The sequence below is a fragment of the Xiphophorus couchianus genome, chromosome 6 (assembly GCF_001444195.1).
Source record: "Xiphophorus couchianus chromosome 6, X_couchianus-1.0, whole genome shotgun sequence".
NCBI lineage: Eukaryota > Metazoa > Chordata > Actinopteri > Cyprinodontiformes > Poeciliidae > Xiphophorus > Xiphophorus couchianus.
In genome coordinates, this window is record NC_040233.1 from 12,713,871 (window position 1) to 12,731,577 (window position 17,707).

At 39.0% G+C, this 17,707-nt stretch overlaps 1 protein-coding gene across 2 annotated transcripts in view; it reads right to left on the reverse strand.

Annotated features, from left to right (window-relative positions):
• Window positions 1-4,826: 4,826 nt before the first annotated feature.
• Window positions 4,827-17,707, reverse strand: part of ece2a (endothelin converting enzyme 2a) — a 73,998-nt gene continuing 61,117 nt past the window's right edge. For both annotated transcript variants that reach the window (XM_028021830.1, XM_028021831.1), the window contains one exon: window positions 4,827-7,439. In XM_028021830.1, the coding sequence (XP_027877631.1) occupies window positions 7,149-7,439 (291 nt within the window). In that variant the 3' untranslated portion in view covers window positions 4,827-7,148. The remainder of the gene's footprint in view (window positions 7,440-17,707) is intronic.

Sequence of the window (17,707 nt, forward strand, 5' to 3'; positions counted from 1 at the left end):
GCACTTTGAAGGACATAAACAAAGCATCACCAGTGCAACCCTTCCACATTCCCATCACCGCGATTATCGACTTCTCCGATAACACCAGCACTGCGCTGAATGGACAAATAGTGCTATTGATCATGTTGTTGTGGATGCTGTGGATGAACTGCTTGTGTGCGTGTGTCTGCTTGGTGCCGTGAACAATTACACTTTAGCAGCAATGGGCAGCCGCCGCAGACCGGAACAGGACAGACATATTTGGACAGATATTGGATTGTCCTAACTCAGCCTCAAGCTGCTCTTCCTGTCATGTGAGCGTTTGTTTACAATGACTTTTACTGCAATTCATAGTTCACAAACATTTCTCGGACAGAGCAGTTCAGCCTTAAAGAGCCAATAGGTCCACACACTGATTTTCCAAAAGGATACCAGGGCTCAACATTTTTTCATCCAACAATCTGTCTTATGCCATTATTAATATTAATATAAGATTTAAATGTGAAATTATACTATGCTTTTAAACAGTATAGATGTTTTATTTAAAGACAAAACTAACCAGCATACTAACAGCATGCCTAACTAAAGTCTTTTGTGCACCACGGCACACACAGGCCACTGTAGCAGTCGTTTGAACCTCTGGTGTCATCATTCAAGTATGTAAAACACCGCTTTCCATCCGTCTGAGTGGACATCCATTAATATTCCTCCTCTTGTTACGTAAGTCCGCTATTCAATATACAGAATTGTGCCATTGTGCAGCCTCAGGAGACATGGACAGACACTGTCGTTTGTATTTTCCCACAATGCATCTGGTGTAATAACAGTTTGCTCTCCCCTATCGATACTGCTGAAAAGCTACAAAAGTGAACAAAATTTTAATATTACTGTCAAAGATTTTTCCCATCTAGGACTAATAGAACTACTGAAGAGCTTTTGAAAAGATATAAATTTTGTTATTAGGATGGGAATCAAAGCTCGCATCAATACTTCTGTAACAGTAATGCATGTAAGCTAATTTTGTTGAAGCAGTGGGGCTGGAGCGTGCAATGCCAGAGCTACCAGCAAATCTTTAGCCACACTACATTACACCGAACAAGCTTGGGCAGAAATGATAAACCTACAAACAAATGTAATGAGGTTCTTTAATTTCCCAGTTTAAATTAAATAAAATACATCTTTGTAGAGATATATAAACAAAAACAAGAGTCAAAAATGTCTCTGTGGATTGTGAAGGTTGGTGACCTCTGTACTAGACAGAAGAACAGTTTAAACCTGTGACCAAGCAGCAGTAAAGTTGCCCCAGAGCATCACACAACCATTGCTGTGCTTGTTTTCAGTTACGATGTTCCTTTACGTTAAATTACATTTATGCCCTGATGTAACAGAAAGCACAACCATCCAGAAAGATCCACTTTGGTCTAATCAATCTGTCTTTACCTTAACTCAGGGAAGAGCTACAGAGCTTTAGATATCGTTCTAGGACGTCCTGGATGAATCGTCGATGTTCTCTCAGAGTAATTTTGGTCCTCCTTGTTTTCTTCATTTGTTGATAGTCAATGTGGTTCATTGAAAAAACCTGAGAAAGCACTTTGTAGTTCTTACCAAACAAATAGAAATCAATGATGTTCTCATATGCTGTTGAATTTCTTTAGATCAGGGCATGATGTGTTATTTTGAGATTTATTTTGGTCTACTTTATGTTGTCAAAAAAGTTCTATCTTTTTGACATAATTCTGACAGTAATCAGGTTGCAGAAATTGAACTTAGTTTTCCATATGATGTAGCTCATAAAGTATAATTCATGATTTAATAATGGTGCCGTTACCTTTTTATATACAGTAGAGGCAGGTTGTTTAGATTTCCTTAAAGTTTATCGCTTGAAAACAGCATTTTCTATTTTAAGTTTTCATCTATATCAGGAGTGTCAAACTCATTTTTACTTTGGGCCATATCAAAAACCTGAATGTTCTTAAAGGGCCGACTGTGCCAGAATATATAGATAAAACTTAAATTGCTAAAATATCAATAAATAGCTGCTCCTCCAGGATTTTGACTGTTTTAGTGTTTTGTTGTTTTACCAGTCAAAATTTCAGATCTTGTGGCGCCAATTTAGAAATGTTTGTAAGGATTTACAAACATTTCTAAATTGTTCGTAAATATTATATAAAACTTTTTTTAAATAATATTTGCACTAATGTATGATGTTAAAGGTGACTTTTTATTACTTGCCATATCAATTACGGACTAAAACTTGACATCAACTGAGGCTGCAGTCATTTAAATTCAATGTTTCTGAACAAATGTAAGTAAATTTGCAGTAAAGTCAGAAAAAAACGTGGAGATTTGTTGATTTTGTGTGAATTTTGCAGATTTGTGGAAAAACTGGAAGAACGTATTGATGTAATTTGGAGTCTAAAGGGTCACATAAAAAGCTACAGCGGGCCGGATTTGGCCCCCGGGCCTTGAGTGTGACAAGTGATCTATATCATTCTTTTATTGATGATCAGGAGCATTTACAAGTGACAAAAAAAGAAAAACAAAAATGTCTAAGGTGGGGGAAAAGTGCATTTTAAAACCTGCTATTAACTATGTGATTTCATCCTCTCTTTGAACTCTTCAACAATCTCACAGTGAAAAGTGAGTCAGATTTCTTTTTTTGAAAACTACAAATTGCCAACAAATGCCTAGGAAGACTTCTCTTAAGAACAGCAACTCATGATTGCTGCTGCAGGGAGCTGGCGGTTCAGAGGGATGCAAAAGAGCTGTGTCGTGACTCGGTTCAAACACAAATTGAGCAGAATGAGCTCTCGGCATATTTATAAAGCATACAGCTGACCTTTTGAGTCGCATGATCTGCCACATAACGCCCATAAAACAAGTCACCGAGGGCCAAACGATGCTCCCAGAGGACATGATGGCGGTGGCGGTGCTTGAGAAGCGGAGTGATGGTATTATGTTTTTACTGTGTAAAGCACTTTGAACTGCCTTGTTGCTGAAATGTGCTGCACAAATAAACATGACTTGACTTGATTGAAAAAGTTAGAGAGAGTGAAACCCTAAGCATGCAATAGATTATTGCTGTGGGCAACAAAGAAATGAGGTCAATTAGTTTTGGGAGAAACAGGGGGAAAAAAAGTAAAATCGGGCTTCTGTTTCCTCACCAATATAAAAGCACATAAAGGAAAAAAGTTAATGACTCGAGATCAGGTGAGAGAAAAATGAACAGATATCAGAAAGACAGGATTTTTATTTAAACAATGGCAAACCTCTCATGCATGCGTGAGGCTTGTTCTTTGCTCTGTGGTTACATAACCTGGCGAGTTAAATCTCTCAGTAGGGTCTCTGCCACTGCACATCAGTCAGTCCCTCCGAGGCAGCTGGAAACCTAATGTAAACCACTTCTCATTTTTAATACCTTCATATAAGCACAGAACATAAGAGTATGGTAAAGTGAAACTGAAGGAAAGCGTCGGCGCGCTGAGGGAGTAGAAATCCTCTCCTCGTTTGTGTGCAGACATATCCAGCCTCCGTCCATCCACAGGGTAATGAATCCATCAAATGTTTGTACGTCCCAGTGCAGCAGTGCTGCTGAAGCCTCTATAGTCGATATAAAAGCTGGGGCCATTTTAGACTTACATAAGCACCATCCAGGTCAGATGTTCTCCAAACTGTTTCTGAACCCACCTGCTTAGGTAGCCAGGCGGTTACACCCTTTTTGTCACCATGGAAGCCAGTTGGTAGCCATATAACATGGTGTAAACACAGTTTTGTATGTGTGCGTGTGTGTGTCTGCATGTTGTAAAAGGAAAAGGTAATGAGATAAGAGATAGTGTTACGGCCACATTTATAGCAACCCTCCACCGCCTTCGCCACGCAGCTCCTCCAGACTAGTGGCGGCAGCAATTAGTAAACACCTGGTGGAGATGCGTTTCTGCTGAGCTCATCATGCCAACTACTTCTCAGTCCAACGTTCCTAAGAACGGCTGTAAACAACACAATGGAGAGGCCTTGTTGTGACATCGTGCTGAAGTAGCTTCTTAAAGAGACAGAGGCAATTTCAAGGCATCGAGTTGTGAAACAAACTTTCTTTTACATTATGTTTGATACATACAGCATTTGTATAATAACTAGAGGTAACATAGTTTACTGATTGTTCTATTAAAAGGCCTGAAAAATACATACCTCTTAAAATAAAGTCGTCTAAAGCATTTATTTTACATTTACTGTATGTTTAGCCTGCGACAGACTGGCGACCTGTCCAGGGTGTACCCCGCCTCTCGCCTGGAACGTAGCTGGAGATGGGCGCCAGCAACCCTCCCGACCCCGTTAGGGACAAGGGTGAACAGAAAATGGATGGATGGATGGATGTATGTTTAGCCCTTTGAAGCAGAGTTTCAGTAATCCACAACATTGAGCTGCTTCATTTAGCTCATTAATATTGTAAGTCCATTAAAAATGTATAATTTTGCTGGTTAGGGTTAGAGGGAAAAGGGGAACTTCAAAGATTAATGTTGCAAAAACTGCAGCAAACACCAAGTCTCCATATCAACCTGTAAATACTATCTAAAAGCCGACTGGTTGAGTGTAATTTTAAAAAAATAGGTAAACATTTTTTTGTTTTACCATCACTAAATGTGTAATTATCTAATATCTACTTGGACTTTAACTAGAACTGTGTGCTTTAGTTAGATTAAACTGATGTTGAGCTTTTCTGCAAAAAAACACTCCAGTTGAGGTTTAGATTCAAAACAACCAAAGCCTACATGGAAAACCTCCCCGTTCCCATGAATGACGTTAGACCAGACTGGCTTCATTTTTCTGTAGAAAAACCGCTAAGAATTTTATAGCGATATTAGGACGCTGCATGTAAAACATGCATTTATTTTAAAACACTGTAAGCATCTTTATGCAAAAACAAATGGAGAACAATAAGTATGTATGCACTGTTAATGTTAGAACTTTTTTTTCTTTTTCACAGAAACATCTTGAAATAAGACTGTGTTTCTGTACATAATGTTAGCAGTCAACTTGGAAAGACAGAATGAGAATAATGCGTTAATACAACAACAACAGAACTGTAAACAGCTACTGAGTCTGTAGATTACACAGTATCGATTTTTAAGTTGGTCATACATATGACGCAGTTTCCAGCTTCTGAAGCTGAAACAATAATATCAACATAATGATTAATAATAGGCCACAGGGTTAGTTTAAAAGCCTTTTAGTTTTTAACAGCTTTGGATGTTACTGAAAACATGACAATCTCATAATTAGCAGCTTCATCTAAAGTTGCATTTTCTGGAAAAAAATCAAAGAAATCTGTGTCTGGAACAAAGCATTGTACTTCATTTAGCTCATTAATATTGTAAGTCCATTAAATATGTATAATTTTATTTTGCGATGCCAGCTAAAACAAGCAGACCATACAGTGAGATTAGTCTGATAAACAACAGCGCTGAAGCTGACCACACCATGATGTTGCTCCAACAAGCTAACCGTGTAAGGAAAGAGCAGCCTTCAGAAAAATCACATCTTCTCTCCGTAAGTCTTAAAAATAGGCGTTAATTAGATCTTGGTAGGGTATTAAAAATAAATGATTTCTACTTTATTAATGTGATCCCCTCCCCTCCAGTCAGAAGTCCTCCTCCCTGTCTGCACGCATGGCTGTGTGTGCCGTTATTTTAAGCAGCAGGCGAGCACATGACCCGACACCCAGTATCGAGTGTCTTGAACAAATAACATGTAGGGTGGGAGCAAATGTGCATAAATGCTGTTTGACTGTTGTGTGAGACATGGCATGAAGCACCTTGAAGCTTTTGTGTTGAACATAAAACCGACACCAGCAGCAGACGAGAGGAGGATGCTAACAGACATACTGATGGAGTTTTAACACCTTCTCAACAGGCAGAATGCTGCGGCTCTCAGGTGTTGGATTGAGACATGATGGTTTGTTTTGCAAATCTCTTGAACGTGGCAAACTCAAACTGCAACGCAAACACTGGAGCTGAATGCGAACCTGCAGGGATTTTGTTAATGATTACGATATGAAGTAGAACCAAGAGCAAGACCGAAACCTCTGACACATACAGGAGGGGATTCACAACGGATCATAACTAACCATCCGCTGCTGGATGGTAACTTTTTGTAGTACTTTTACTATTTAAGAGCTTTTTGAACTTTTTCTACATCTCATTCTATTAAGATCTCAAACCTCAATGTTTTTATTTTATGTTATGGACCAACACAAAGTAGAGAATAAATGTGGGGAGGAAGTATTCACATAATTTTCACATAGTTTCATTGGTCCAAAGTTACATTTTGGTCTGATCTAACCCAGGTGCCTTATTCTATATATTTGCTGTGGCCTCTATGCTTTTTGTGGTCTTCTTGTCCCTTTTCCGAAGCCAGATCTGTGGATTTTATAGCCAATAGTTGTGCTGTCAAAATATTCTTTTGGAGAATCATAGTAAATGGTTTGAATTTACACATATGGCACAATTTTCTGGTCTTTTTCTTTTAAGTTAGAACAATATGCATTATTTTTTGTATATCTATGCACAAATATTGGCTATTATGTGCAAATTTTGTACATTTTTGAGATGCATTAACCACATGTCAATGCTAAATTATTAATTTTATAAACCATGGTTTCCCTGAAAATATTTTTTTTTAATCTAATGCCAGTATCTTATGTTACACACCAACTTGCTCCTTTTAGTTGAAAAAAATTATAGAAAAACACTGAAATGTTTGCATCAGGAAGAAAAAAAATGTATCCTCAAAAGGCTGCCTGTTTATTCAGCTTTGGCTTGTTCACTTTTTACTAAACCTAACCTAAAACTATGCTAAAGGCAACTATTTGGTTTATGGCTAGACTGATACAGTTGAGTTGTGTTAAAAAATACAATCCTAAAAATACCTGTTAGAATTTGACAACAAGCAGTCCTGATCACATTCACATGAATTTGCAGAAATATTTCTATAGTAGTAGTACAGCATGTATACAAGTTTACAAAAGCTAAAATATTAAAAATACTAAAAATTGAGATAAAAGTGTGTTTAAAATTATTTTCAACACTAAAAGTAATAAATCTGTCACTTTGCTTCTGCTTCTGTAGGATAAGACATAAAATATTCCTGAAATTAATGTCCACATTTCAGCAACATCATAAGTTAATATTGCACAGGAAGTCATTATCCTCTTCATCCTGAGGGGTGGGACAGCTGGCGGGTTGGGATTTGGGTTCCTCCAGAAGCCTCTGTTCCAGAGCCGCATCTTCTGGGCTGAGCTGCTCTCCTTTGGTCATTACATACACAAAATACTGAAAACCCTCACCGTAACTGTCATGTCTGACTGACCAGTTGTACGCGGTCCGTGCGTAGAGACGTTTCCTGAAGAAGGGCTGCGCGAACGTAATGGAGACGAAGCAGCCTCCGGGTTTCAAGCAGCGACTTATCTAAGAGAAGAACCAACAAAGGGAAGGAAAAAACATAGAAGACAGATTAGTTAATGGAAATTCTGTTCCACCAGGTTGAGATCATAATCATCCACTGGGTGCAGAATTCTAAAACCTCTGAGGAAAGCTGCAAATATTATTAATATCATTATGGACCATCAGTGCTTTTAAAAATATGCCCTCAGTCAGGATAAACCATTGGTTTGTTGCTCAGTAAGGCTGTGTGAGAAACAAGCCTCATCCAGATCTGACTCATCTACCTACTTGCTCCTTTGCTTAAAATTAAATCAGCACGCTGCATCCACAACAGCTACCAAATGTCAAATTATTTCAATCTCTAACCTCTTAAAGTAAGTACATGTCCAATGTAGCCGTCTTAATTTGAGGTACAAACAGGTCATCCTGATGAGACACTAATCCGCTGATTAGTCATGCAGACAATAAACTCGCTGTGTGAACACAAAAACACCGCTGTGTTTATACTTCTTGAAGGAACTCCAGAGCTAAAAACAGGATTACAGTATACAAACACACTCACACATTCACACACAGGGTTTAAGCACTGACAGATACAAAGATTTAGTCAGACTTTGGCACCATGTGTCTCCAGAGACAGAGTGTGAGTAGGAGTGAGGGGACAGGACATGAAGAACACTGAGCCGAACGCAACAAAGTTTTTATATTCTATAAGCAGTTTTTGCTCATTAACTCTTGTTAATATCCATACAAACATATCAGAATATTACGCGGAGTTGCTCTATCAAACATTGAATTACAGAAAACTAACAGTGTCAGAAACTGCCAGTGTGCAGAGCAAGCTGTGGAAGTGTTTCACGGATCATAGATGAAGAAAAGTAAAATGTGATCTAAAATATAACGGTGAGGAGCAGCAACCATCCCCCAGAACATTTCTTGCTCTTTTATTCAAAGACATGATCTCTTTGATGGTGAGAGGATGAGACGGGAGAGGTGATCTGCAGCACAGATCAATCGGCCATAAGGTTCTGTTTGTAGCTGTTCCTAATCTAGGATGTGATGGCTTAGGTTACCATGCTCTCCATGGCTCTCGAATAAAAAATACTTTGTGTAACCAAACGTCCTCTGTTGCTGCCTCAGACGGTGAAGGTGCTTTTTTGTTTCGGTTTTGATGATTTCAATAAATGTAAGGTCCCCAGAGATAACAACAGCCAGGTATTTGAAGGTAGTTATCCTTTCTACCACGGCCCCGCTGACGTCGAGGTCCGTGTAGAAAAACTGTCACTCTCTGCCAAAGTCCACCACCAGCTCCTGAGTTTTGCCGACGTTCATTTGGCGATAAGATGTTCTGAATTAATGATGATACGTCCTTCATTTTTTTCAGATTCAGAGTCTCATATTTTTTTTTAAGGTATGAAACTTCACAGGTGTGTCATCAGCAAATCTGATGAGGAGTTAGTCAAACGTTTACAAGGTATACAGCAGCAGACCAAGTGCATGCCCTTGTGGGATTCCAGTGTTGACGTTCATACAGTTGAGGATTCAGCTGCCAGCATTGGAGAGCTTGTTACGAGCCTAGCAGAAATAGAAAATACACAAACTGTTTTTCATTAAGGATCAATTAAATAATTTATAAACTTTTTAATTAAGCTTTCTTATTACCATTACTACATTTAAATTTGAAAAAGGACTGCCTTATGTCTGGAAGCTGGTGCAAAGACGAGCTAAAGGCTTTTGACAAACCAGTAAGAAAATTGAGTTTGGAATTAAAAGCCTGTAATATTAGTGCGTGTTTCAGTGCAAATGAAAACTACTGCCGACATGACATGGCGAAAGAGCACAAATTAAGAATTTAACTCAACAGGCTGTACACATCTGGACCAGGCTGGAACAACAAACAACCTGCAGTAGTTTAAATGGTAATTATATTTACTGGTCACCCTGGAGTCTTTTTTTTTGTGACAGCAAAAGATTTGATTTGCTATGTTTACAATTTGCCATCACATTGGTATTTAAATTTGAGCTTCATCTGAAAATTTGAAAGCCACACAACCAAACATCAATGACTCCCCCCCCCCGACTTCTGTGAGATCTTCATGGCAAAGCCATCATGGCGAAGCTACGAGGCCAGAATGACGAGGCGGAGCGTTTTTCTACAGAGAGATGCTGTGAAGTAGAGCAGCTTCAACATCACCATGCTGAATGTGTCTTTGCAGTGAAGAGTCACTCTGAAATGAGCACATGTATTCTGCTCTTCTTGAGTGATTCATATCCACCAGCAAGAAGGCCGAACATAAATTATTTACCTTCCGCTGCGACATGGAAGTACTGCAAGAGGAAAGCTGGATAAGATTTGGATAAGATGTAAGACAAATTAAATTACACAGAAACAGGGGAACAATGAGCCATCTATCTTAATCAATTTCTTTCAATGAGAAAATCAAGGTTGATCATAATACACTTATGAGTGCTGAAGCGATGGCAGAGATATACATGTTTTAAACATCATATAGTCCACTGCTTATAATCAAAAAGAAAAACAAACATTTTCTCAAATTTGAAGGAATTTATATACAAAGTAAAGATGGCTGCAGCATTTAAACAAATCTTCATTGAATCAGCAAATTTCAAAGGAAGCTGAAGCACATAATCCTGACTCCAGTCATCATTCATAAATCTGATCTGCTTGTCTGGACTCCTTATTGCTGCATTACGTCACTGATAAGTGAAGAACTAATGTCACTGGAGCTGATCAACACACTGAACCATGGAAAACAAATCAGCTCAAACCACTGTTAACACTACTGGGTTAACGATGTAATCGCACTGTTAGCATCTCAGCTACTGAAAGCAGACAGCTCATAACCAAGGCCCAAACATTTCTATATGGTGGCAGCATCATGTTTTTCCTTAATAGGGCAATGATGTCAGTCAGACTGATAGGAAGATGGATTGAGCTGATTTAATGACAACCCTGGAAGAAATCCTTCTTACTGAAATAGAGGATCACTTTCCAGTAGGGGAACTTCTAACATGCAGCCAACTCAAGTGTTATCAAAGTCCAAGCTTGAGTCCAATTGAGAATGTATGGCAAAATTGGAAAATAAAAGTATTTTTTGGAACGGTCAGTGCATGCATGAATGATCCAAACATTTCTGTAGTTAGAAATATAGGGACAGATGCTATGTCAAACCCAAATACTAAAACTAAAACACATCCGCGCTTTAATCAGATATCTGCAATGTGATCTAAAGTGAGTCACAGGGCTCTTCCCAGACCACAGAGGAAACTACGCTGTGAATTCTTAATGAAATCCCAACACACACAGAAGCATAAACACACAAAGGCACACCCCTACGCAGCTTCCTGACCTTTGCTGAATTATTCAGCGTGGTGTCGGAAGCCTGTGTCGAAGTGACCTCACCTGTCTTGGGTATAACACAACAAAGAGGAAACATGAGATCTGGTGTTAAGTTTCACATCAGAAATCCCTGGTGATCTAATTAACACTCTGCTCTTAAGGGAAGTTTGAGAGACATTTGTTTTAACTTTGTTGTCTCCCTCAACCAGGAGACCAGAAGCTGAAGTCGGTCTTCCTAAAGCTTTATTATACTAGCCAACTGTAAGCACATATGGAAATTCCTGCTGCATAACCTATAGCTCTAAGGACAGCATTGTCCTCTAGGCCATGACCCTCAGAGGTTAAATCCTGTTCAGCTCAGTGATAAATAATTGAACACTGCATATCATAGTATTTCAATGTCAAGTTGTAGCTCCTGACCACAAAGAAGCCAAGAATGTTGTCAAAAGTGGTCAATAATTGACAATGTGACAATAATCACTTATTCATAATGTATCTGGACTTCAAGCTACAGAGAGCAATAGCTTGGGCACCAAACAACCCAGAAAATGGTTCGATATTTTTGCATCAAAATCAAAACCCCAGTAAACAAAAGTTAAACAAAACATAATTAACATTCAGTATGACAGATTAAGTTAGCAGTAATAGAAATAATTGCGATGTTTACATTTTCAATAAAAACAAACCAATCTTGTTATACAATTTCAGTACTTCGTAGTTTTCTATTTTCACTCAAGGTTATGATACATAAAAAATCTTACATCAGCCCCATCCCTAGCTCTTAGCAGGATTATTACTTTATTAGATGGGTAGCAAAAATGTACAGAAAGGCTTTTAAACTGGAGAGTTATAGTTTTTAATGATATATATAAACTGGTAACAGACGCTGATGAATTTATTTTATTAACATTGTTTTTTAATGGGGTTTTTTGCCACTTCTTTATGTTTCATTCTTTTTTTAAAATAAAATGGTCAAAAAGGATTATTGTTGTGATATTTTAAAATCTAAGGTAGTTTGTACATGAGGCTAAAAGCTAAATTGAGGAAATTAGATGAACTCGCATCAACTTTTTTGATCTCAACTCTCTATATGCCAGCTTATTGTCCCTGATTGACCTTTCTGCATCAGTCAGAAACAAGATAAGGCAACCAAGGAGACTGACATTTCGTTTTCTCGGCAGGCACCATTTCTCCAGATCTTCGTTGTTATTTCACCATTTCATCGCTTAGACTTTCAGTTCACGGAGGAGCACAGCATTGCAGTTTTATCCTTCCATCTTTCATCAGTTTCTACTTTGAGCTAACGTTTACCTGAAGACACAGTTTGGGACATGAGAGATCACTGATTGTCTCTGGTGGCCATGTGAGGACACACACATGGTGGCTACAACGGTGTCGTTTGACTCCGTCTAACGGTCGAGTTACATAATCTGGGTTCATCTTAGATTACAAAGGTAAATCTGTGACTGCTGAACTGAAATCACTGTCTTCAACTCAAATACTTGAGGTTTAAAAACTTTTTTCTCAGGAGTGTGTTAAAATTTCACGACTGGAATAAGACAAACTTGGTTGCTGCTAATGTTTCTGTACTTTGAACTATTTTGTAAATGTGGTTGATTTTTAGAACACTGTCAATTGACAATTCTTTGAAAAGGTACTCAATACATCTTAACATTTCCGTGTGTCATGTTACAACCACAAACATCAATGTAGTTTAAGAAAAGTTTCTGTGGAAGACCGACACACACTCGACTTTCCACCTCAGAGACCATTTTTCCATGTTTGCTATGTTCCCTGTATTGTTTGACACAAACTTCAAAAGGAACTTCGCATGTATTTCCTTCAGCTTTGTTTTTTAACTTGTTTCTTAGGATCCATTTACGAATTGCAGAGTCAAGAGTGGGCCTGGTTGACGCACCTGAGTTGTGAATTTTTGCAGCTCTTCCAGAGTTACCGCTAGCCTGCATTTATGATGGATGTGCGCTTCACCCAGTCTGTCATTTCAAGTAAACAGCAGTTTAGCTCGAATTAAAGCCGTTTCAGACTGGTTTTATTTTCATATTATGTCTAAAGTCTTCATAAATCAGTTGGATCTATACTGAGTTTAACTTCATTCAACTAAAATTAACTTTGTAGTGCATGACAGAGAGCGGCAAGTAAAACACCAAAGCAAAAACTGGTCTGTAGTCTTTATTTCTCGCTCCATAAATTTAAAAGAACTGCTGTACCAACTGGATTGAAAAGTGATTGTTGGCCGACTGTTTTGTTCCAACCTGATGATGAGAGCTGAAGTTTGTAGGAAGATGAAATGTGAGGAACGCAGAGGTGTGCTTGGCACTTTGTTTGAATGCAGTGGGTGAGGCGGAGCGGAGAGCTGTATTTGGACAGACGACCTGTGCAAACCACAGCTACCAACTCTTTCAGAGATACTGCACACCCACAGAGAAACACACACACACAATGCAAAACAACACACTCTCAGCTGCACGCAATGCACTGAGAGTGTATTGCGTGCATTACACATTACATTATACATTGGTTTCATGCATGAATGCTGCTTTTAAGTGTGCACGAGTGCACAAATACTTCAAGTGGGGTGAAGAGAGAAAGAAAAGCGAAGGGAGGAGGTGTACTTTTTATTTAGGTCATGTTTTCATATATTTTTGAAATTCTCTCCCACATTTTCCCGAACTTGTTTACTGGTGTCATCTGGCGCTGCAGACCCCCCCTCATCGGAAACCCCTCCCATTCTCTCTCTGTAGGAATGAACATCTTAAATCAAATGCCTCCCTTCCTTTCCATATCACCTCACCCATTAGCCTGCAGCCAAGCATGTGGATGGCAAAAACGTGTAAATGTCTGGAGGAGACAGAGAAGCGACGAGGCAGTGGGTGAGAGGAGCGTGGAGAAACAAGAGAAGTGAAAATTTCTGAGAGGGGGGGGCTTATCGCAGGTCTCCTAACAAAGGAAATCTGCTCTTCTGTTTCATCTGTTCCTCCATCCTTGTTTCAACCCTCTCCTTCACGTCTTTCTTCCTGTAGTGCTGTGCCTTCCAAGAACCAAATATGAAAATGCTCTTAGGCACCATCTGCCCAAAAAGAAGAATTGTGCGCACCATTAGATATAAATTATCTCTATTTTGTTTCTTATTTTTCTATTTTCTGCACAAAATATATATAAAAAATACACTTTTAAAGAGAGCAGAACAAATCTTCACACAGTTGAGTACACCTGTGACAGGTGCAAAACAGAGCCATATTCCCCTTGGAGGACTTACACAGCTCAAAGCGATGATGAAAAGTATGCAGAACGTGAGTGTGCTATGTTTCCTGTTTTCCCTTCCCACTCCCAGCCTCCTCCCTTTTTTTCCTCCACCCACCTTTCCTCCCGTGATTTTCCCTCTTCTTATCCCTTCTCTTCTACCCACTGACTGCACAAATGAATTATACATCAGAAAGCTTCACTTCCTTTCTCCTCACCCTTCCATCGCTAAGACAAAATTGCTTGTTTTGCGCTCGAATACGTGGCGAATACGTGGCACAAAGCCGTCTTAAAAGGGCAAAAGGTTATTTTTAGGCTTAACAGCCTCCCTTAACTCTGGCCTGAGCCGGGTTTTAGAGCAAACTGTGTGGGCTTGCATGAAGACAACATCAATCTGCCTTTCGATTAGGCATACCTTTCCTTCTTGGGTTGCCATGGAGAGAGAAAAATAAAAGTTTTGCATTGGTAACACTAAAATATGTAGGTCAGAAGTGGACAGTGCTCGAAAGCAGCAAAAAAGTGCAACTTTTATTGAAGAGTTCAGCTAACAAGCAGCTAGGAAACGTGACAACAGAACACACATGAAGTATAATCTGGAGATGCATCCGTGGAAAGATTATTTCTAAAAAATCCAAGACTGACAAGCATGTCAGAAAGCTTCCGCTTTGGCCCAGCATGTTTGGGCCAATGTTGAACAGTTGAAGCGTGGTCACAGGTTTCCACTTTCGCACCGACACTCCGAGTACCGTATGACACACCGAGCCGAGCTCCTGTGAAACCCATCCTGCTGCAGCATACGTCATGGTGTTTAGTCACGTGTGTGGTTTATGTCAGCGATCATGGCAGATAGGAATGACTATTACGAGTTCACAAGTTTGCAGGAGGAGGACGTAATGATTGACGAACTTGAAAATCTCATTTAATTTTCCATGTTATCGCAAGCCAAAAAAAACAGAAGAGATTGGTGGGACATTCTTCAGCTTCATTGGACCAGAACCAAGCAGGGGAAAATCAGTGTTTTGGTCTAAAAGGACGTTCTTCCTCATGGCCTCGGACAGTTGCTCCTCAAAGCTTTCCTTCCTGCGCTTGGGCTAAAAAAACAGCTTCTGAAAATTGAGCATTTGGAGTTTTTTCCACATAAACAAGCACATCCACAAAATTCTGACCAATCACACACACACACACACACACACACACACACACACACACACACACACACACTCACCCCAACTCCCTACCTGATGCCACTTGGACCGTTTCTTTGTTATTGCTGAATGAGGAACACTGACCTTAACTGAGGCAACGGAGGCCTACAAAGCTTCAGATGTTTTTCTTTTTAGATCTCCTGGATGAGTTCTCAATGAACTCTTGGCAATAATTTTAGAAGGCCGTCCAAGTCCTGGGAGGATCATCACAGCCCCTTACTTTCTCATTTTGTTAATATTGACTCTCACTATGTCTTGGTCGAGTGCCAAACCTTCAGAAATGTTTTGGTTTTTTTTATCTTGATTTTGTATAGATCGAGGCATAATGATTTGACAACAATCTTTGTTTTTCTTGTTGATTTGTTTACATTTCTTTAGGTTGGGACATGATATGTAGCTGAGATTTCTTATCCTACTTTATGTTGTCAGACAGGATCTATTGAAGTCATTTATTGATTCTACTGCTCTGACAGTATTTGTGTCTAAGCATGGCAAATGAAAATGAACCAAAAATGAGAGCATAATTCATAATTTAACAAGGTGGAGAATTACTTCATATACAGTCTGGTTGGTCATGAAAACCAACCAATATCTTCCCTTATTTAGAGAAATAACCTGCTGAAAACAGATTTTTGTATTTATATGGGCTATCTTTGTCTGACATTTAAATGAGTTTGATGATCTGAAAGATTTAAGTGTAACAAAAAAAAAAGAAAAGCAGACAACTGTTAGGAGCAGAACCGTTTTTACGGCTCTACAGCTCTAAACTGGGTCATGGCTGATGCATTCACAAAGCGTCTATTCAGATGAAAGCTCACGTGAGCTGGTTATCTCCCTTTAAAATGGGAGAAACTCATGTCTTCAGGCTAATTTTGAACAACATACTCATGCTGTTGGATGTAAAGTCGTCGTGTGTGTTTTGGGTACCTTGCCGAAGCAATCAGCATCTTCATATTCAGCCATCACGTACTCCACTCATAACAGTCTGGCCTCCGAGGCTAAAATTAAAACCTTTCTCATCATAAATATCTACCTCTTTTGCATTTATCTAACCATTCTTCTATTCCTCTCCTCACATTTTTCTGCACAGGGGGATCAGAAAGAGGTTTGCTTTAATAACTTGACTACCGTACTTTTCTCACCGTCCGAGAAAGACGAAGGTGCATTTCACGCCTACACCTGCCCACTGTCATTCTTTCCAACACAGCTTTTCATGCATTTATTCCCTGGTAGGGGTGTGTTTGTGTGTGTGTGAGATTAATTTCCTCAGGAACTGCTTTAAACATTCAGCTGCGGTCAAATAGGCTGAATTAATTAAGCAGTGTTTGCTATTTTTGGACGAGTATGATGAAAAAAAGAATGTTGCACACTCTGAAAAAAAAAAACCTTGTCATGGTGGGAATACACGAAGTCAGCGAATGTGTAATTAATAAACTCATCTGCCTTTCAAAGTAGTTGGGGGGGGAAAAAAGTTAAGCTCTAAGGAAAAGGAGCTGTGAAGAAACTGGAGCAAAACGTGAGCGGCTGGTTCACTGACACGTTTTGCTCAAAAAGGAAGCAGAGAGATGAAACAGGGTGTTCCCCTCTGTTCTCTCTTCTTCTCTTTTGTATCCTCTGCATCTTTGCTCCTAACTTTATAAATTCAATGTGGCCCAAATTGATCGACTTGGTTAGTAATTAATGCATTTTAATGTGATTTTCAGGTCAGTTAATACATAAGATGGAGATTCATTCATTAAGAAAAGTGACTGATATCTGTAATATAGTAGGATTACTTGTTTTCTAATATTGAAATAAACTTGTGCTGTCTGCACAAACTAATATTTTCTTAAATATTAGCCAATGTTAGCCTTTACATAATCTTTCCATATTTATCTTAATAATCAACCACAAACTATTGTGTATTGTAGAAGGTGAATATAATAGACCAAAACAAACTTAGTGCATAATTATGAAGGCGAAGGAAAATGAAAAGTGTGGCATCCATATGTGTTTGTGGCAGTCCCAGCCACAACTCCCCTTTCAGTCTGGTATTTCTAAATAAAGCACAGGGAAATTTTGTGGCTACAAAAGTCATCTATTGCGTACTTTAATCTCTCTGAAGTCCTTAGACGTTTGTTACAGAACATTATAGTGAAGGAACACAGCAGACAGGTCAGGGATAAAGATCTGGAGAAGCTAAGCCCCGGGTGACGTTATAAAACATTTCACAAATGTTAAAGATGCAGCCAGGAAGCCCTTGTTATGAAAGCATGTTTTGTGTCTAACTGTCTGCAATTCTAATAAGAGATATGGAGTGATTCAATAGGACAACACGCCAATGCAGAAAACCTTAATTTACAGTTTTTGCCACTGACAGATTTGCAATAATGGATCATTTTTCTCACTTACCCATTCAAAAAGCTGAGTAATTGGGGGCTTCTGTTTAGTTCTAACTTATTTTAAATCTGCTTTCAAAAACCATG